The 22,684-nt window shown below is 39.3% G+C and overlaps 2 protein-coding genes across 2 annotated transcripts in view; one reads left to right on the top strand and one right to left on the bottom strand.

Moving 5' to 3' along the window:
* Positions 1 to 9,599, bottom strand: part of LOC5577225 — a 49,363-nt gene extending 39,764 nt beyond the window's left edge. The window contains exons 1-4 of the mRNA XM_001656277.2: positions 9,059 to 9,599; positions 8,630 to 8,840; positions 8,470 to 8,559; positions 8,145 to 8,413 (exon numbers count right to left, since the gene is read on the bottom strand). Coding sequence (XP_001656327.2) covers positions 8,145 to 8,413; positions 8,470 to 8,559; positions 8,630 to 8,840; positions 9,059 to 9,421 — 933 coding nt within the window. The 5' untranslated portion in view covers positions 9,422 to 9,599. The remainder of the gene's footprint in view (positions 1 to 8,144; positions 8,414 to 8,469; positions 8,560 to 8,629; positions 8,841 to 9,058) is intronic.
* A 3,876-nt stretch (positions 9,600 to 13,475) lies between these two features.
* On the top strand, positions 13,476 to 22,684 carry LOC23687739 (ragulator complex protein LAMTOR5 homolog). Its single transcript, XM_011494882.2, has 4 exons — positions 13,476 to 13,666; positions 13,723 to 13,784; positions 22,425 to 22,539; positions 22,607 to 22,684. The coding sequence occupies exons 1-4, from the start codon at positions 13,632 to 13,634 to the stop codon at positions 22,659 to 22,661; spliced, it is 267 nt and encodes an 88-aa protein (XP_011493184.1). The 5' UTR covers positions 13,476 to 13,631; the 3' UTR covers positions 22,662 to 22,684.

Genomic DNA, 22,684 nt, shown 5'->3' with positions numbered 1-22,684 from the left:
AACTGTACCACTTTTTTCGGCCTTGAACGAAAACATTTCACACATTTTCTCAATACACGATTGATAGTGCGTCTTGCGTTCACAGGCCAGAACTGCTGTCGTACCTTCGCGAGCAAACCATTCAACCCAACATGTAGTTGCTCTCGATGGATTGTCTCAATCATTAAATCAGTGAAAAGATTCTTCTCCGGTAAGATCATGGGGTGTTTCTGGTCCCGTGGCATGTCGGAATGTCTGATTCGACCTTCAACTCTCAGTATCCTTTCATCCTTATTGTAAATAGGATTCAAATTTCTGAGTTTACCTCTCACCGGTCGGTTGCGTTCAACATCTTTAATCTCCTCGTCATAGACGACATGCTGAACAACTCTCACCATCGCTAACAACGTATCGCGATAGTCACAGCTCATTAATTTACCACTTCTTCGTTTGTTGCCCGAGCGCCTTACGCTGCAGTTGTGAATAAATCGTGCCACGTAGGTGAATACTCTCTGCGTTTTGTGATAATTACTACAGCTCAAAATGACGTCGTACAGCTGACCATAATGTGCCACTACAGCCTTTCACGGATTCTTCATGAGCGCTTACACCGTAATTGCAGTTGTTCACTTCTTCGGGACAATCCATAGCGACTTCATCTTCTTCGATTTCCAAAAACGCCGGACCGTTCCACCATAGTTTACTCTTCATTAATTCCAATGGTTGAACGCCTCTAGATACGAGATCCGCTGGATTGTGTTTCGTGCCGATGTGCAGCCATTCTACATCTTGAGTCAATGCTAGAATCTTCACCACTCTATTTCGCACGAACACCGGTAAGTTAGAGTTCAACCTTTTCAACCAACCTAGAACTATTTCCGAATCAGACCTAAGAACTACCCGTTAAATGTTTAGCTCCAAGGCTTCGCGCACTGTCTTAATCTGCTCTGCCAACAATAGTGCTGCACACAATTCTAACCTCGGAATTGTCATCTCCGATGGTGAGGCTTCCCCTTTTTCTATTCGATTCAACTCTTTCAAAGGTGCAACCCTCGATTTGCCGCAAATCAGCTTCACACTAACTGTTCCTTCAGTGTTAACGCTCCGCAGGTATATACAGCAACCGTAGGCTCGTTGAGACGCATCTGCAAAACCATGCAGCTCAAATGCTATCGGGGCGTCTACTGCAACACATCTTGGAATTTTCATGTTGTTTATTTCGCACAATTCTGCTCTTAGTTTGCTCCAGATTTCGAATTCTTCGCTAGGAATAGCGTCATCCCAATCAAGCTTCTTGCACCAGAGTTGTTGCATCACCAACTTAGCTAGTACCACAATTGGGCTCAAGATGCCGAGAGGATCGAACAATTTTGCTATCTCGCTCAAAACCTCACGCTTAGTTGGAATTTCGGAGGTGTTAGCTATTGTCGGGACTCGGAAAAGAAAATTGTCGCTAACGGGGTCCCATAAAAGACCAAGCGTCCTTATCACCCCATTCACATCAATGTCCTCGAAGCAAAGCTGTTTCTCACGCATTTCGGCTGGTATGTCTTCCAAAAGCAATGGGTCATTTGCACACCACTTGTGCAATTTGAACTCTCCTCTCTGCAGCAAACTTTGTAGATCTTCACGTAGCCTTCTCGCCTCGTGCATTGTGTTTGCTCCCACTAGGGCATCATCAACGTAAAAGCATTTCAGAACAACATCACTCGCCTCCGGAAAGCTATCACGTTCATCATGGGCCAACTGAATCAATGATCTTGTCGCTAAAAAGTCTGCTGGTCCTATCCCATACGTTACCAGCTGGAGTTCCAGATTCATCAACGGTTGGGACCGTTCATCTCGCCATACACATCTCTGGTATTTAGTGTGTTCGCCATTAACCTTCACTTGCTCGTACATGCGTTGCACATCAGTCGAGAATATACTGCTTCGCGACTAAAAATGGGTGACCCAACGTCAGAGCCGTAGCGTTGCCTCATGGCGCCCTTGGCGAACCATCATTTGAGCGCCCCCTATTCAAAGTCAAAGTCAAAACTTATCTCTATTTTTTCGTGAAACAAGTTTACGATAAAATTATTTAGCAGCATCAATATTAACTCAAGAAAGAGCTTATGAAGGCTCAGTAATGGTTCTAGATATTTTTAAAGGGTTCCGGGTCATTTCGCCGAACGCCATTTGGCCGAATGCCGTTTGGCCGAACGCCATTTGACCGAAATGGTCATTTGGCCGAATGCCGTTTGGGCCGAAATTAACTCAAGGGCGGTCGCGTATTCAGCCGTCGCCAGCACCACCTCGCTCGAGCTGTGTATGGAAAGCGAGCTTTTTTCAGTACACGCATGCGACCGGTCTTGGGTTAAATACAATAGTGAACTACAGTCAGCATGCATTTATAATGAATTTCAAAGAACTGATGCAGCTTATTTTCGAAAGAAGGATAAATCATCGTTGTTATTCAAATAATTAGCTCTTTAGTGAAACGCATACTGCTGAAAGAAGAACATTCTACATTTAAGCAATTATTCACTTCTCTGCTAGCAGTAATAGCTGCCAGCAGAGGTTTTTACATCGCGTTTGTAGTCAGCTTTTGACAGTAACTAAAACGGTTTATGACTTTTTCGCACTTCTGCTGGATCGGGTTGCTTAGTTCTTTCGAATCATACTAAATGAAATATTTCATAGTTCTAGCGACCACAAGTTTTGGCTTCTTCTTTTCACAACGGAGAAAGAGTGAGCTTCTTTTACGTAAGTGTTCACTGTGCAGCAATAGTGCAGAGTTCAGTTCACACATTGCTATCTTAAACTTAGAGGAGAATGACATCTCACCTAATTTAACACCCATGCTGAAAAACACCATTGGGGTGGTCCATTAATTACGTAAGAGTTTATGGGGGGAGGGGGGTTGAAGATTTCTTACGTGCCATACAAATTATTTTTGGTTTTCATACAAAAAAATTTACCATGGGGGCAGGGGGGGAGTTGAAAAACCGCTAAAATTGTCTTACGTTATTAATGGACAGCCCCATTCCTAAAAATACAACCTATGAGCAAAAGAAGGAAAAATCTTTTATGAAAATTTGAGCTAGTGTAATGCAAATAATAGTTTTTATTAGTTTAACTACAAAGAACTGCCAATGATTTAAAGAAGGTAAACTTCCCAATAGAAATGTAAGCTAAAATATTGCCGATAGTGATGAAACCAGTATAACTAGCACACCGTTGGTAACCCAGATGCAAATTGACCATCGGCTTAGAGTTTTGTTCTGATTTAACGGGTCAATTTTATCGTTCTCTTGGGGCACTTATATAGTGACAAACATGACATCCCGTCACATCATACAAATCAATAAATTAATTAGTTATTGGGCCACATTCAGCGTTGAGGCAATTTGATTTTTTTATTCGTAATTCGGCCAAACGACCCCTTCAGCCAGATGGCATTCGGCCAAATGGCGTTCGACCAAACGGCAGTCGACCAAAGGGCATTCGGCCAAATGGCGGACACCTTCTTAAGGCCCAAGTAAGAATGGTGCAAAAGTCAAAACTAAAAAAGAAGTTTTCTTGTTTTAAACCAATAAATCGAAGAAAATAAAAACACACAGCTGTTTTATTTGGCAAATACAAGAGCTGTGTGTTTTTACTTTCTTCGATTTATTGTTTTAAAAAGAGAAAACTGCTCTTTCAGTTTTGACTTTTGCTCCATTTTTACTTGGGCCTTAAAGAATGAAATTCTCAGCAAAAAATATTTTGGATCTCGTAATAGTTTAATTTAGGATTTCGTTAGAAATTTCTTTGAAAATATCAATCAGAATTCCACAAGAAATAGTTTGGCCAGTATTCTGTCAGAATGACACCAAGTATTATGTTGAAATCCATAAATATATCGAAGATTTTGTGTGCTAACTAGGGTGACTAAAATATGGTATTTCGGCAGTTTTATTCTTTGCATCATGGAAAGTTCTTAAAAGCGACTGGGTTCATAATTCATACAAAATTTTACATGCAAAAACCATTCACTGCAAAAATAAACTAGTTTCCCTATGTCACGGAATGTGTAAAACTCCTGTTCATAATTCTGTGAAGCATCTATTAAGCATTCTGAAGCAGTCCTTTCAAATAGTTTGTAATAATATTGCTAAAGATAATATAAGAACTGTGTCAACATTTTACAACAACAGTTCCTATGTACAAACATTTTTTTTCCAGAATTCCCTTCTAAGATTTGAATAGAATCGGATTCAAGATTCTTTGAGTATATGTTTTAGAAATTTTATTAGAATCCAGTTTATGCTGCAGTAAAATGTGATCGCTAACTTCTCTGAAGAGCTACAGCTTTCCTTCAAATTTATTACAATTATAATTTTACTTAGCAAATAGTTCAATAGACATGGGATAAGAGGCATATTTTTAACGCTTATAACCTGAAATGCTATTAGCATATATTGTTAAAACAACAAGAATATCTTCAATTTTCCATCGTAAAGTCAACGAAAACCCTTTGAAAATGAAACATTTATTAGATATGTTTCTTCCAAAATTTTGACAAGTGCATCACGCATTTCGGCGCCCCCTGGAGACTGGCGCCCTTGGCGGGTGCCAACCTGGCCAACCGCACGCTACGGCACTGCCCAACGTGCGAAGTTCCATTTTTGACCAACTTCTCCGTGTCGCGAGTCACTTCGCTATAGTGCGCATCTATGCCCTCCACCGTGTGCATTATGCGCACTATTGAGAATAGAGTTGCGACGCGGCGAAGTTGGTCAAAAATCAAACTTCGCACCTTGGTTAACCCATTTTCTAACGCGAAGCAGTATACATACTTGTACAACCGCCACTGTAACAGGATGCCAAACAGTGGGCTCTGCATAGTGGGCACCTCCATCAAGACGTCGTTCAGTGATAAGTTGGTCGTTGTCTTCGCGGACGCGTCGAACACCACGCGTAGTTTCGTTGTTGAACTATCAGGCTTAAGCACGCAGTGGTGTAATAAATAGTAAGCTCCTTCAATGTTCTTCTCAGAGTTTTCAACGACCCTTGCGTATCCTTGCTTAATGTACTCTCGGATAAAATCCCCATACCTTTGTTTCGTGTCGGGATACTTCTCCAATCTGTTTTCTAACGCCTTGAACCGTTTCTCTGCCTGTGCTCGAAAATCCCCAAGTTCACCAGCTCCGTCGCGAAACGAGAGTTTCACAACATATCTTCCGTCCTCACCTCGAGTGTATGTATCCACAAAATGACGTTCACATAAATCCACTTCCGATTGTTCAAGCAGCTGCTCGTCTATCATCCAGAAGCGTTTCATCAACTCGTTCAACTTCTCATCACTGTGATTGTTGAGAATCACATTGCAACTCTGAACGCTAATTACCTTCCGACCATTACAGACAGGTCCAGCAACCAACCATCCTAGAAGACTCTCCTGTAGTAATGGCAAATCAGCGGACATACGAATCTTGCCCGCCTGCATCAATTCGAAGAATGTTTCTGCTCCTATCAACATATCAATCCTATTAGGCTCAAAGAACTTCGGATCGGCCAACTTTAAACCATTGGGAATAGGCCAACCTCTGGCATCAAGTTTAAACGATGGGAGTGCACCTGTAACGCGTGGTACTACCAGAAAATCCAAAGCGAATTCGTATCCTGTTGTTCTGGACTTCACTGTGGCATGGATCTTGAATTTCACGGCTGTTTTCGTGCTATTTACACCGATAATGGGAACGTTGGCGTAACTTTTAGGCAGACCCAGCAAGTCAGACATCCTTTCAGAGACAAAATTGGCCATTGCGCCGGAATCGAGCAAAGCACGGCACCTGTGAGTAACGCCACCGGCATCGATCACGTTGACGATGGCAGTCGCCAACAACACTTGCTTCAATATGGTGCACGTTGTAGCCGGAACTTCACATTTCGCCACGGTCTGTGGATCATTAACGCTTCCAGAAATGCTGACAGGAGTTGTTTCGACCTGGCTGACTTCTTCATCTTTAATCTCTACCTTGTCCTTCAGATGCATCAAGGCATGATGTTTATTCTTACATGCACTTGCTACTGTCTGCCTTGCAATTGGCCGTACGATGTCCAGCATAGAAAGCAGAGGCCAAGCTGCTTAGCCTTGGCATACCGGCTATTAACGGTCATCTTTTTAAACGAATCGCAGACATCTATCAAATGTTCATTGTTACAAAGGGGGCAACAAACCGGCTGAGGGATGTTAGCTACATGCACCTTGCTCGATGTTGCTGAAGTACCACTTTGTTGAGTTACCACGTTCCTGGTTTTAATCGGGTTTGTAGATAATTCACACCGCTCCAGCATGTAACAGCATTCACGCAGAAAATCAATGGTCTCCTTAAAGACAGGCAGCTTTCCGTGTTCCATAGTGGCTTCCCATGCCCTGCGTGTTTCAGTGTCCAATCGGGAAATGATTAAATTCACGATTATCGCCTCAGACAAGCTATCCTCCATTCTGAGGTTGTGGAACTCGAGCGACTCCAAACGTTGAATAAAAGCATACTCATATACTGTTATTAACATTGTTTTTAAGATTTACTAATCATTCTGGTCAACATATCAAGTATTAGACACGTTTTGTTGTTAATCAAATGTTCAATATTCTACTAAAATGACGGCTACAACATATAGAAGCTTTTACTCAGTCTATTGTTAAACTTCTTATGTGTTGTAGAACAAAAGCTACTATGTTTGCATTTTCGGAGGTTTATTCAGCTCTTACTTAAAACACAAACTTTAAGTGGTATAACTGCTTTTCAATAAGCGGAAATCATTTTTTTTTTTTCAATTAATGATTCAACTAAAAATGTGTTCAGCAATGGTTGCTGCTATACAGCTTGTATTAAACACGTAAGTATCTTAAACGCTACCAATTGTTCATTGGGTGCCCATTTAAGGAAGAGTAAATTCGACCAAACGACAATTCCATCAATTGTACCACTTATTCGCGAATGGAGGAATTCCACGTGCAACAGAATAAAAAAAATTCTTAGGATATGTTAAGGATTTCATCAGAATAAACTTATCAATAATTAGGAATCCATTCGCGATTTCATCGATTATCCGCAAGGGGTTTTCCTACAGATTAATGTTCGGTCCATCGATTGTATCGCTTGCCCCTACGGTGGAGAGCGATGCAATAGGGATCAGACGAGTCCGGTTCGCGCAGTGCGAAGACAAAAAACGGAAATGTCCTCAAAAAGGGTTTGGCGGAACTCTGTCAGGTGCTCTGGAGTGGCCAAATCTATTGATATTTAGTTTATTTTTCCTTTATTGGTATTTTTTAGACATACAACGGAAATGTCCCCAAAGAGGCCCTCGTGGAACCTGTGCCAGGAGATCTGGAGTGGCCACTTCTGTTTGTACCGAGGTTTTTCTTCTTTTATTGACATGTTCTCACGAAATCATGAAGATTGAGACGTCGCACGGTATGTTTTGGACATGAAAGGGAAATGTCCCCAAACTGGCCCTGGCGGAACCGGCTACGATATTCCGGAATGGTCAATCACATTTCCCGAATTTGGCACCCTCGTGACCCCAGTACAACCCGGAATATCTCCGGCATAGATCCGAATTCAGCATATTTCATTTATGACAAATAACTGATTAGATAATTAGAAGTTTTTTGATACCTTGTGAAAAAATGGTGCAAATATATTGAGAAACAAAAACATTATCGCGATTTGATTGTTGTTTTTGCGGTAAAATATGAAGCTGCTAGTAAAGGGGTTAATCGAAACTCAGTTCAATAGCCTTCAGAACAATTTGACGAGTTTCTGCAGAATAAATCTTTGAGGATTTTAATGGACAAAATCCTGTAAAAATATGTACAAGATCTGCTACTGGAGAAATTGGTGAAACAATCTCTGGGAAGAAATAACTGGAGGTAGAAGAGTCTCTGAAAATATTCCAGAAAATACCTCTGCAGAAATCACTAGAATTCACGTAGCTTTTCATTGTGGTAGCAAAGAAGAGATTTCTATAGAAAATCGCGTGATATGCTCTGGAGCTTGCAACAGAAGCTACTGCACCGGAAAAAAAATCGAAAATAGGGACTTAAAAGTGGTCAGGGTAATTTGGCATAACGCCATTTAACATGAAAGATGTTTGACCTCAATTGTGTGCCCTGCTGGTACTTTTCTACTTACGTTTTTGAAGAGTAGGTCAATGTCTTTCCGGCTTTCCTTGTTCAACGGTTTCAGCGCCGTGGACGCAAGACAAAGAATACATTTCAGGCCAACGGAAATCTTCGGTCCCGGGAGTTTTGGCGGCTCCGGTACAGTTGGTTCTGCCAAATCGATAGTGCTCGCAGCATTTGTATATCGCTGAGGTGCGCTGTATGTGTCGATTGTCACGCAATTTCCCGTTGTGGCCGTGTCTTTCACCAACGATATCAAATTGTACAGATCAAAAAAGGCTGCAAAGACGATCCATTAGATTACGAGGAAACATTAATTCATTGAGAACACTTACAGACGTGATCATGGAATTGAATTTTCTTCACCATGTTCACCGTTGGAATCCAATCCACGTTTTCTACATCGGTCAATTCCGCCATAGTTCCTGTGTCAAATAGAGTTCAACCTTAGTGGAAAGCATGAAATAGCCCAAAAAATCCCGGAAAATCAATTACCAGAGGCAAAATGTAAACTACATAGCTGCAATTTGCAAAGCTCCACTTTGTCCCACTGGGTGGACTGATCCAACATTTGGCACCATATCAGGAGCCGTTTTTCAGACAACACGCGCCGCACGTAATTTGAGGTATCCAGTTTCGGAAATGGATAGATTTTGGTCTTCCAGCTGGGTGCCTTGTTGCTGGTGCAATTTTTGATACTGCAAATCTGTAATGACATAATTTTATCAGAGCGTAAATGATTAACTTCTAACAATTATTGAATGAATGATAAATGATTAAATTTAATTTTGCCATGATTAAGGATAAGGTACGAGGGCTAAAAATCTCGTTAATAAAGATAGAAAGATAAGGTACGATTAATGATTATAGGGTTAAATAACGTGTAAATCCATTAGTTTGCTTAGTAACAAGTTACGAACTTACCGTTTTGTGTTTCAAAATTTCGTCGGCCTTCTTCTTCTCGGCGGCGACAACATCCGCATCCGCTCCCTGAATCTTGGACGAAGGCTGTTCCGGCAGGTGAAGCGAAGGCACCCAATCGATACTGCCCGGTTCGTCCAGCTTGGCCGGTTTCCCACTAACGAAGTGTTTGGCGCAGATCCGGGCACTCCGATTCATGAGTTTCTGGTATCCGGAGGCCTTCCGCCACATAGCCAGCCGCATCGAGATGAGCTTCTCTTGCTCCTTGGTGCTTCTCGCTTGGCCCAACTGCGGGAAGGTGAAGAAGCTCAGATCGCAGTTTTTGTTGTGGTTCCGACATGTTTTCACCGCACACGAAATGACCATCGTTTGGGAATTTGTGTCCGATTATTTGAAATGTTTGATTTTTGAACTATTATTGTATCGTTTCAATGAAAACAGAGTGATCCTTAAGTCACTGAAAATGCACATCCGATTCTGTTTTGTTCGCCACTGATTTTTTGAGCTTTCTCATGTTATCGAGGTTTTAATGGTTGTTTGTGTGTGTGAGAGACGTTTCTGAACGGTTGGAACAGCGGAAAATTCTACTCACAACCCGCTTCACTTCATTACACGGAGGTTTGCGAATACCCTTTAATGGGTAAAAATTCACCCATTCCCGCTAGAAGTGCCTCTCCACATTTAATGAGTAAACACGGTAAAACGGGTAAAAGCGGTTTATGTCAATGGATGGGTACCCCTATAGGGTTGTGAGTGCGAGAGATGCCGTCGTTTTTTCAAAAACCTGAATGATTTTGGAAATTTGTATGGATCTGTTATACGTCATACATGGAGAGCCTATACATACATTACAAATTTAATCGGAACTTTTGCGACCTAAATTTAACTTCTTTTCACTCAAAATGGCTTTCTCGGGCTTTATGAATTTTGTGAATGAATCATTTTCAAATTTTCATCATAGTGGTCTTTGAGATTTGCTACGATGCCTTTCAAATATTGTGAAACGCATTTTTTTAATTTTAGACCGCCTCCATCCCTCTCGTAACAGCTTTTGATGGAAAATTTAAAATTTTTGAATAAACCGTAACATTATGAAAGTCCCCTCCCTCTGTTGCGTTACGTAATATTTGAACAATCCCACAGAACGTGGCACTTGTACGGGTTAATTTGGACCATCTTGTTGAGCCTTGGAAAATGCATAATTGGCTTTTTCACAAGACTTTTCAAATCTGGTGATTTGGAAGCACTTTGACAGTTATTGTACGGAGATGACAGTCCCGTGTTAGCACCGATTCTCCACCGATGTAAACAAATGCATACACGGACCTATCACATGAAAAGGCCTATGAACTACGATGACGTCACGCTGCAACTTCCAGCGGGAATAAAACCTTTACTGCGGGTCGTGTGTACAAAAAATGAACAATTTCGCTGCACATTCATCCAGTGAACATTCATTCACTGGATGTTGGTCCAGATGTCATTTTATGTAAACACAGCATTTACAGCGGAAAAGAAAAAGAAAGTCGACAATAAAAGAAGACCGTGGATAGGTCCATAGTAGTGATCCTTTATAGAGAGATAAGCGGATGTAAAATGGAATGACCTGGCAACAGACCAGCAGTGCTGATTTTGCTCGGCGTCGAGAATAATTCTGTAACACGGACATGACTTCCTCATTGCTCTAAAGTGTATTTTGTTTCGTTATAGATCTTTGAGCTACATATCAAAACTAATAAACAGCTGAAAAAATCAAAAACTAAAAATCGCATTGACAAAAATTCAAAAAAGTAAATATTTCAATATTTTGCTTCATGCAAAATTACTTTTACCGAAATAATTTCAAGCGGATTACATTACTCCTCAAGAAAAATTCAAAACAAACATAACGCATGTTCGTTTGGCTCACACTTTGACAGCTCTCGCTGCTCTATTGGCTCACACTTTGACAGAAATGTCAGCTTCCGCGAATCTCTCTTATAAAGGATTTTTAGTCCATAGGCCTTACAGCTCCGTGTAAGCATATATTTACATCTGCCGAAGAGCGGTGCATACATACGGGCACAACATATTTTCGGTTTAATTTATATTGCTGTTTGCGTTTGACGTGCAAATTCCGTCTAACTGGGCTTCAAATGCGGTAGCACAAAGTAACCAAAGAATACATAGCAACCATGATCCATATCACTGCCAACCCAGCAAAGAAAATCAAATTTTGACTTCGCCTTCCTTGTTGAAAATCTTACCGCGTTTGGTATTTCCGCATATGATATTTATGCATTTCAAACGCACACAGCAATATTGTCGCGCGCCCACCAAATCGGAACGCGCGTGTGGGACACGCGACGTGTGACTCGCTCCCGACATAACTGTCATAATGACATGTATGGCGCTGCATTCTTACGATGTTTATGAACACAGTGCAGTATTCAAGTCGCGACGCTTGGAGATTGAGAAAATATATATTTAAAAAAAATGTTTGTCCTTATTTCTGTCGGATCCACACGGGAAAAAATTCTGTGGTAAAAATAACTATTTTAGCTGACTACGCCCATTCTTAAAACTACCATGGAAATTCAGACCAATTTACTTTGTTTACGGTACACCCCACCACATTACTGGTACATTTGACAGAAATAATTTACAACAATCTGATTCCAACTACAGACATGGTAAAATCAAGCGCATTTCTGGTCTGCTGAAAATTGCCGGTGCGAGCGCTCAAGTTAACCCCCTAAAATGGTAGTTTTTACCACACAATTTTTTTGCGTGCATGATATATAATTTCTCCGTGTAGCGTCATCAGAAAAAAGTTTCTGAAGGGTTACTAGAAACCAGCTGTCAGCAGTGCTGGCAGTTAAGGTAATTCCAGAAGGGGTGTACGCAACGAGGTTCGCCTATCGTTCATGTTTTGTGGGTGTATTCGTTTGGCTCACAACGCTGCTAGGCATAACGCTGTTTGAGTGTTGAAATCAGGGTGGGTGTACGGCTGTCAACTACAAACAAAGCTCGCCTAACAATCATCTCTCACGCGGGCCGTCCCAAACAGCATCATTTCTCACGCGGGCCGGCCAAACAGCACAGGTCGAAACGCGGGCCATGCCAGACAGCAAATGCTGATGCATTTCAACACTCAAACAGCGTTATGCCTAGCAGCGTTGTGAGCCAAACGAATACACCCACAAAACATGAACGATAGGCGAACCTCGTTGCGTATACCCCCCTGGTTGAAATGCATCAGCATTTGCTGTCTGGCATGGCCCGCGTTTCGACCTGTGCTGTTTGGGTCGGCCCGCGTGAGAGATGATGCTGTTTGGGACGGCCCGCCCGAGAGATGATTGTTAGGCGAGCTTTGTTTGTAGTTGACAGCCGTACACCCACCCTGGGTAATTCGTACATAAATGCTCTGTTGAAGACGAAATACAAGCAATAAATTTAATGATACCTTACCCCATAACACATTTGACAGTTCAACAACCGACTAAGTAGGTTGAAAAATCGGTCGATTGTTGCACCGACGCTTATGGAAGTTTTACACAGGGATCAACCGAATATTATCCGATTAAATTGGGTGTGTCGACGTAATCTTACCTAATAGGTACACGCAGTGGACTGTGGACTCGAATTTCATACATTTTGCCTTATGAAAGGTGGAACGATTTTTGCAATACGAGCGCTTTATGTATCGTTTTAGCATCACTCCACATCGAGGCGTCGATAGGCGCGTGGTGGACACTCGGGCATATCGATCGTAAGGTTCTTGGTTCAATTTCAGGTTGCCGCGTAAACGTTTTTTGTTTTCAAATTCTGGTTTCATAAGGCAAATTTATGAATTTCAACCCGATTTCTTGTGGCGAATTTTCATAAGGGGTTCCTATGTTTATCGATAGTCCATTTGCCTGAGTGTAGATGAGTCGGTTGATTTAATAAAATCCAACCAAGTTGATCTACTAAACACCAGATTTCGTCGGTCACCCGATTTAATCTGGCGATTAGTCAGTTAATCGCTGTGTTAAAGTTCCATAAGCGTCGGTGCAACAGTCGACCGATTTGTTAACTAATTTAGTCGGCTGTTGAACTGTCAAATGTTTAATGGGGTTTATTTTGGTATATGAGCCTCTGTACGTGCCATAAATTCTTTTGTTCTCATGACTTTTACTGTGCGCCGTGTGCTGGTGCTGTCTCGCTCTCTCTCACGGGCAACTTGAAAACAGAGCGCACAGTAAAAGTCAAACATTTTATAGCATGCATATTCTCATATTGAATTTACACACGACGATTGGCTTTTATAGCGAATGCACTTTATATTTTTTTGCAGTGTGCTGCAAAAAAAAAAGATGCGATGATGTGGTTGTAAATCGATTGTCACAAATTCAACATACCGTTTTATAAACGTTAAGTATATACATATTTTGAACAGTAAGGTTTTGCGTGGTTTTACCTTAAATAAACTGACAGCATTGTTGACATCTCGGATTTCGATTTGTTATCATTCGCATTTTGGAGCATTTTAGTGATAACAATCGTTCTACGAACCTGAAGTATATTTTTGTCTTAAGTTTTTCGGAGCCTTAACATGGAGGAGCAAGTTGATCAGATTTTAGATAAAGTGTAAGTAATACAGAACAACACATTTATCAACATATTGACAGATTTCTTAATTACAGAATGGCCACTCCTGGAAATCTTGGATGTCTTCTAGCCAACAATCAAGGGCTTTGTATTGGCGGTAAGTTCATCAATGCTTGTTTTGTATTTGATTGGAATAATATCTCAGTACTGATCCCATTTAGATGTTGTTTTTCGGTATTTCCGTTGTGAACCTATTTGATAGTGAAGCTAACTTGTTAAGGAGCAGGTATGCGCCCCCTCAGTACATATTTTTGAATTCCTTAGAACTTGTATACATTTTCTCTAAATTTACATTATAATTTTTAAAAATAGGCTTCGAACTTTGTAGAAGAAATAATATTTTACTATAAATTCAGGGCTATTATCAGGTCTATTTTTAGAGAATTGGTCATTGTTTTCATGCCACTATCTCTTTGTCAGCACTGGTAGCGCTGGTAGGAAGTTTAGAGACTTCTTGCCTGAAAAATAAGACCAAAAAGAGTAGCAGCATTAACCTAAGAATGCTATTGTCGCTACTGTTTGTGTTACCAACATCTAGATTGCCACGAATTGACAGCTTAAGTACCGGGCCTCAAAGTGTCAGATTAATTTTAAAACCAAAACAACGACTTAGTATTGAACAAACTATGAAAAACCACAATTTAGGGTAATAATTATTAAAATCAGTTTTATGACAACAACTCCACTAGCGTTCTACTACTAATAATTCTATTTCAAAAAGAGACGAAATGAACTCAGGTATTTGGTATTTGCCTAAAGCTTGCTTCACTTAACATTCCAAAGGTTGGTTCTGGAGTTGAATTATTGCAATCCTTCCAAGAGTTTCGTTCAACCTGGAATTGTTCTAAGGATAACCACAAATGTTTCCTCAGAGACTGAGCATTTTTTTTTTCCAAAAATATTAGAAATTTTTCAAGAATGTTTAAAGTCCTCCAGAAATTTATCCAATGATTATATGTACCATCGATTCCTCAAGATTCCCGCTTAGAACGTTTTAAATTATGCAACCAGTCTTTTTTGTTGGAATTTATTTTATTGAGGAATTACTGGAAGTGTATTTCCTCGAATCATTCCTAGAGGAATCTCTGGAGCAACTCTGGGAATAAATGTGGATGAATTCTTGAAAGAATCCATATGAAAATTCCTGGAAGGCAAACTTTCGAAATGGGCGTAGAAATTCTTGTAGATCTTATTAAAAAAAAAAACACCAAACAAATTTCTTAAAAAATCAGGAACCAAACTTTGTGGCTTTTCTTGGAATAACTCCTGTAGGATTTTTAGAAGATCTCCTATAGTATTAAATGGGAAAATCAGTAGAAGGATTTGTGGAGCAAATTTTGAAGAAATTGCTTTAAGCATCCCTTGAAACGCTGCTGGAATTATTTCTGGGACACTTGCTGGAGGAATCATTAGAGGAATTTCTAGAAGAATCCCTGAAAATATTACAGAAGTAATCATTAGATTTCCTGAAGCAATTACTCGAGGAATCAGAGAAGTAATTCCTGAAGCCTGTGGAATAGTCGCGTACTAGTTTCTGAAGGTTTCTTTGGAACTTCTACATTTGTCAGTAAGATCCACTGCAAGCAGAATGATGAAAAAAGTGACTTTAGATACCTTTTTGATTGAGAGACTTTAGAGATCTCCCATCAACAATGGATCAATGCACGAGTTCACTAATTTGACGTTTTAGCGGTGCCGTGTTATTTATGTGACCATGGAAATTAGTGAATTCAGCACTGCCAGAGAATCCATTGTGATTCTTTCAGAAATCCCTCTGAAATTATTATTGTGCATTCAGATTAACTTTAGACCGAAGTTCATAAGAGAAATGAAATATCACCGAAAGTTCGCCGAAGTTCGGCGTCGGCATTCTACCGAAGTGCTACGCCGACAAAGGCAATCCTTATGCGTCGGCGAAGCACTAAATTAGAATGCCGACGCTGAACTTCGCCGAAGTTTTGACTGCCGAACTTCTAATTGTCACTCGAATTGTCAATATATGTAGTTATTTCTGTGATCGTTCTGTGATTCTTCCAAAAACCTCCTTGGGGGAATTCCTATCGGATTATCCCGGAAACCCCTCTTGGGTTATTATGGAAATCCTTTCAGAATTCTTCCGTAAAATTTCCCTGGAATTTAGCCGCAAATGATTTCATGATTGCTTTCCTGTGAAATGGATTCTATTAAAAAAATCTGGGTTTCTTCTGGGTTCTGGGATTCTCACAATACTCCTCGGTATTTCTTCTGGAAATTCATCCGAAATTATTATTTTAAAACTTGTGATATATTCCCCGTAATCCTTCAGCAGTTTTTCCGTGAATCTCCTTGAAACCTCTTCGAATATCCCTCTGAGATTCTTTCAGAAACATGTCCTAGATTATTCCGATTGATTTGGAATACTCTGGGAAAGACGCCTGAGACTATAATAAAAAAAAACTATTCTTTCACTTCCCTCTCTTCCGTGAAAATTCTTGGGATTATTTCAAAAATTCTCAGAGGAAATCCTTTTGGAAATCCCTAAGGAATTCTTCCAGGAATCCCTGTGGAATACTTCCGAAAATCCTGTTAAGAAACTTCCAGATGTCTTTCGGGTATTTTTTTGGAGTTTTTTTTTATGGAAATCCCTCAGAATTTTTTCAGGAAATTTCTCTGAAATTCATCCGAAAATTCCTCTGAATCAAAAATAATTAATCAAGAATAATCAAGAAATCCTTCTTATATTCTTACAGACATCATGATTTATTGTTTCAATAAATCTGCCTGAGATAATTTTAAATATTCGTTTGGAATTGTTCCGGAAATTCCTTCGTGATTCTAGAGAATTTGTTTTGTAAAATTATTTGAAAACAAAAAAAACTCTGATTCTTCTGGAAATTCATCAGAAAGTGTTCTTGATTTTTTTTCGTGATTTATCAATTCATTTCCTTGGAGATTTTCTAAAATCCTTGGCGGAAACTTCTGAAAATCCCTCTTGAGTTCAAATGGAAACCCCTCAAGAAAACTGCCGGACAGCCCTCTGAAACTTTTTAAAAATACGTAAGAGATTTTTTGATTACTGACTTCTTTTTCAGAAAATCTTCTGAAAGTAACTTTCGAATGGTTCCAAAAATTCCTTATGAAATTATACCGTGAATATTTCTTGAGTTCTTCTGGACATCGGAATTATATTTACGATTTACGGTTCAATCTCACGAAAACTTCTGGTAGAATTCTTGCATGCTTGTATGATATCCGGAAGAATGATAAATCTCAGCAGGTTTTACGAAACAATCACATCAGAATTTTCTTGAAAAAATCCAGCAAAATTTCTGGAACAATATTTGAAAGATATTTTGAATTCTTCCAAAATCTATTTATTTATTTCGCCAAAATAATCTATTTATTTATTTCGTCAAGCATAGGTAGACTACATACAATAATTACAATACTTCCTTACATGCTATGGATTACTTCTATTGTTCTTTAGTTGTGTTTTAAGCTGCTCTTTGGACATAGTAATGCCAATGAATTCGCAATGTACATTATACTGACGCATCATACGGTTTATTGGTCCGTTTTGAGCATAATGCGTTCTGCATGATTTTTCTGAAAATAATTTTCTTGTTCTTAAATGCCGAGAGGGTGTGTAGAAGTTTAGTTGAGAAAGAAGTGCAGCAGAGCCTACACGGTTCGAAATTATGTTGTTTATAAAGAGAATCATTGCGAATTCCCGGCGTTGCTTAAGTGTTTCCAAGTTGATGAGCATGCAGCGTGCTTCATACGACGGAAGTGGCAGTACAGTCCAATTCAATTTCCGAAGGGCGTATAAAAGGAATTGCTTCTGTACTGATTCTATGCGTTCTTCGTGTACGACATGATACGGGTTCCATACTAGGTGACAGTATTCCAGAATTGGTCTTACATATGTAGTATACAATAGTTTAATCCTTGGCGGTATTTCAGAAAAAAATATCCGAAAGAATCCAAGGGAGATACTTGAAAGAATAGAGAGTTTTCTTGATTAATTTAGGATGCTCCTTGTTGCGAACATTATAAGCAACGAAAATATTTTTACTCGGGTACCGCATGCACCCGACGCCGAACTTATCGTCGCAGCCATATGAGCAGGTTGCCGTGGCAACGGTGCACCCGCGATTGTAGCAAGCGGGAAAATTCAAATAAAATCTGCAGAAGTGAAAAAATTGTTCGAGAAGAAGGAAGTATTTTTGTTAATTGTAATATGTTTTTAAGTGTTTTAAGAAAATTAATTTAGGCAGTATAAATGCGTTTTAGTCATATTTACGCCAAGTTAAGAGGTTAGTTATTCGAGTCGGATTGAGTGGTTTGTTCCGTGGAAGTGTTTCGCTTGGGTCACGTGTTTGAAGTGTTGCATATCGTGGAATCTGGCTGGAGCCTAAACTGGAACTCCTCTACCCCAAAAAAAGCAATTACTTCTGTCCGTCTCCAGGTGAGCCAACTGTCGGTCGTTTCCGAACGAGCCACGCTGTAACACTCATGGATCCTAGAGATAATTCGGTAAAAATTACTGCATGAATGTTGAAAAAAATCTAGCAGGAAAGATTTGAAGGATCCTCAGAAAATTTTTCGAAAGAATGCCAGAAAGTTTTCAGAAAGAATAGAAAGATATCCGGAATAATTCCAACGTGCATTTTGGAAAAGTCCCAGAAGTATTTCCCTGTGAAAACTACTGATGGTAGTAGAGTTAGATTGCTCTAGGATTTTCTGGACCAAATTCTGGAAAATTTCCTCCAAGCATCTCTTGATAAATGGCTAGTAGCTCCTGAATATATTCCAGAAAGAATTTCTGGAGAAATCGCTAGAATTCCTGAAGCATTGCTCGGAATCTGAGTAAAATATAATTGATAACTTGAGGAATAGTCGCGTAATAGTATCTGCAGGCATCTCTGGAACAATCACACGACGCGACGCGAGACAGGACCCAACACTTATGGTTCTTACATACGTTAAAAGGACACATACATTACCTTTTTTAAACGACCGGTTTCGGGCTTGATGTTGCCCATCATCAGGACGATGTCCAACTATACAATCAGTTGGAATGAGGCGAAACTCCTTGGAAAATGTCTCGATGAATCTCTAAAGGAGTATGTAACATACACGTTGACGTAAAACATATTTTTGCCAGGTCATACTACAGTCGACTCTCCACACCTCGATATCTCTCCGTATGTCGATGATTGCTTAGGTCCCTTCATTCTGCATACGATTTTTCTCTCCATATCTCGATATCCTCCTTATCTCGATATCCCCATATCTCGATGCGTTCTTGTTGATTTTATGTTCCCAATTTTCTCTCTATATGTCGATATGAATATTATCAAAGGTTACTAGACCAGATTTAAGCGATTCGGAACAATTTGGAAACTCGAAATGAAGTTTGTTTGTTTATTATTTTCTTAGTAACGGAGTGGTTTTCAATCTAGTGTTCATTAAATTATTGTTCTTTGTCTCGATCTCTCCCTATCCCGATGGTCCCTTCGATATCGAGATGTGGAGAGGCGACTGTATTTGTCTTCTACCATTTGTAATGTTAAGCACTGGGTAGGGAAAAAATCTGAAATTCACTCTACAGTAGCCAAGCAAAGCCAATCACAGTCAGCGGAGCCAGTGAAATTCACGCCCATCGCTGCTGTAGGCAAAAAGTCTTGAAAATTGCAAAACACCCGTTGCTAAGGGCAACCCAAAATTACTTTAGAAAAATGTTCTATTTCCCGCTGCATTTCCTGCATTTATTGCCTTCAATGACAATAACGTTTTAGAAAATTCATGCACCTAACATAGGCTACTTAATGAGATTCACGTTTTTGAACTACTGTACTGGGAATAGCCACGTGATTTTCGCGAAATTCAAGCCTACTACTATTACCATTCCCAGCACTGGTTAAGCACAACATCACAAGATCATCTCCAAAAAATATAAAATCAGAGCAGCAACTTTTTTAGAGATCAAATATGCTTCAGGGCAATTATCATGGTTGAAAGGCCATAACAGGGTTTCTCAAAAGCAGGGCTGTGCATTTTCGAAAGCATTTTGTGAAACACGAAGGCTCTCTTGCGTCGTCTCGATGGTGACGAACAACTGCGTCGCTTCGTTCTTCTTTCACCTCTCATTCGTTTCGTTACCTGATTGAAGGCAGCGAACAAAAAAGGTGAAATGAAAGAGTAAGAACTTCGTTTCATTTGATTTCATTGAAATCTGTCAAAATGTTTCAAATAGGATTTTAACTATTTTTTGCAATAGTAAAGTATATATCTTGTTAGGTAATAAATTAAGATAGAGAAAGTATGCGGGCCACCATGTCGTTCATTTGAATTAATCAGCTCTTAAAGTTAGAGACTACCGATTGAAAGACCAGCTCGCTGCGGTGAGGCTCTGATATATGACGCGCGACGCACAGGCAGCACGAAAGAAATGAAAAACTACGCTTGCTGCGATGAAAGGAAATGTTTGTCGGATTGAAACGAAACAGTAGAGTTTCAATCGAAAGGGAAGCTTGAGTTAGTCAGTTGGGGACTGAAAGTGCTTTCAATGAATTGAAAATGGACGGCCCTGCTCAAAAGTGTAAACTACATATCTGAAAAGCGCCTTCAGGTTTTGTTTTATGTTTTCTATGTTGTTTTATAGAGATTAAATGGTTGGATTCAACACATATTGATCCATAACTGTGGGGTCATGGGAATTGAATTTATTATTGAACACATTTCTGATGGAATCTTCAAGGATATTTCTGTAGCTATCCTTAGAAAAAGGTTAAAGCGAAGTATGCACTTGAACAGAAAAGTAATCGCCTATCTCGAAGCGTGGGAAATTTCTTGCAAGTAATGCTCAAGAAAACCATTTTTCTTTAATCGCAGTATGCAGTTGAAAAGAAATGTCATTTTAAATGGAGCTCACTGTAGAAAATTTCTTGACCATTTCTTGAGCAGAAATTTTTACTTTTCTTGAGCGGAACAGCATACCTAGCTTAAAGCTAAGTATGCTGTTTCGCTCAAGAAAAGTAAAGAAATTCCTTGACTGAAAAAGTGAAGAAATTTCCTACAGAGAGCCCCCTTTGAAGTGACATTTCTTCTCAACTGCGTACTGCGATCAGAAAAATGTGATTTTCTTGACCATTTCTTGGAAGAAATTTTCCACGCATCGAGATAGGCGATTCCTTTTCTTGTCAGTAGCAAACCGGCCTTAATTCTTGAAGGCATCTATACATCCTGGGGAAATCTCCGGAGTAAAATCTAACGGAAACGAAAAGGCAAATACCTGAATCATAGAGAAAATCATTTAAGGTACCGTGGGGCAAGTGGGTAATGGAATTCGCATAGTTGAGATTCTTCAAATTCTAGAGACTTTAAATTGAAACAAATGAGGTCGTGTATATTTTTTAGCTTGACTCCCACCAAATATAAGCAGCATGCTGAAATTGATTTTTATGAAAAATTAAAGAAAAAAATACAGAAAAAGTTTTTGAAAAGTGTCCCCACTTTTGGGGCAAGTGAAAAGTTTACCGTTTTGAATAATAAATTCAAAAATAAACAGTTATATCCACGATTTCTATAAGCTTTAACATTTGTTAAGGCTTCCTAATGAACAATAACATAAGTAATATGCCAACAAAGAAAATGTTATTCTTTTCACTTGAATTTTCTTCTGTTCAGTTATGTTAGTTGAAATGATTCGACAACATTATAACTGCAACATTTCCAATGTTAGTTCTTACATTATAGGACAGCAATTGCATTTCTGCTCTGTATAATTCCCACCGCTCGTTATTTGTTATTGAGAAAGTCGGATATGACGTCGGATAACTCTTCGGAAGAAATCAAACGGAATCCTTCAATAACGTATTTAGAATCTTTTTTATGTGGATAGACCTATATCCCATTTTTATGTTTTGAACTAGCTTTACATAGACATTCCACGAGATTTCCGTGTGTTCTCTAATATTGCAACTTTTCAGTCAACGTCTTCCTTTTAATTGGCTGCCCGAAGTAGACATATTAATATTGTAATGTTTGACAACATCTTTTAGAGAAGTTCCATGATTTCTAATAGCTTTTAACGCTTGAGTATAGTGTTTCTTGAATTATCAGCACGTTATGTTTTTCTATGATAATTGCGAATCATGTTTACTTATGGCGACTTAAAGAGAAAACACAAATTCAATCTCTAATGATAAACTTTTCACTTGCCCCACCTGATATGAAAATTGACGGTGTTTAAATTTAGTTATTTTTAGGTCTACGTCGAATTAATTCTAAAACTTTTTTTATTGCAGTTTTAAACTGTCACAGAGGACAACTAAGAAGTGGTACAGGAAATTATTTGCCGCAACTTTTTTCCACTGAAAATATTAAAATAAGATTGTACGCTGCCAACTTGTTACGGAGTAACAGTTGACAGGTTAACAATTTTTCGCTCTATTATGCAATAATGGCTGAAAAATCTCAGAAATATCTTACCTATCGTAATGTTCTCAATGGCCTCAAAGGTTTACGCATGAGTTCAAAACGTTATTTCACATATTCAGTGAAATATATCAATTGTTTTCACTTACCCCATTTACCCACTTGCCCCGCGGTACCTTATAAAAAGTCTTAAAAAAACATTCTCAAAGACATGACTGGTAGAGTTGTAGGATTATATGAGGAATTACTGTGAATCCATTAAATGTTGATTCGATTCGATTTCAAATTCTAATGCACGATTCCAAATCTTTTATAGCCCGGGGCAATGCATCGAAAAAGTCTGCTGGAATTATCGTCGCAATTTCCGAGCAAGCATCTCAGCTGGATCCCAACTGTAATGCACCAGTCGTATCACTGGAAGTCGGAGATAAGTAAGTATTCCGTATTTATAATTAACGTTTTTCGTGGTAGCAGTTAAAGAATTGTTTCCTGTTACAGATTATGCATTATTCATAAGAATGGTATCACGGGAGCTGTGTATAAACAAAAATAAATAAATGAAGATATCAGTTATAA

Source organism: Aedes aegypti, chromosome 3 (genome assembly GCF_002204515.2).
Source record: "Aedes aegypti strain LVP_AGWG chromosome 3, AaegL5.0 Primary Assembly, whole genome shotgun sequence".
Lineage (NCBI taxonomy): Eukaryota > Metazoa > Arthropoda > Insecta > Diptera > Culicidae > Aedes > Aedes aegypti.
The sequence above is the reverse complement of the archived record's forward strand: the minus strand, read 5'-3'. Positions and strand labels throughout refer to the sequence as shown.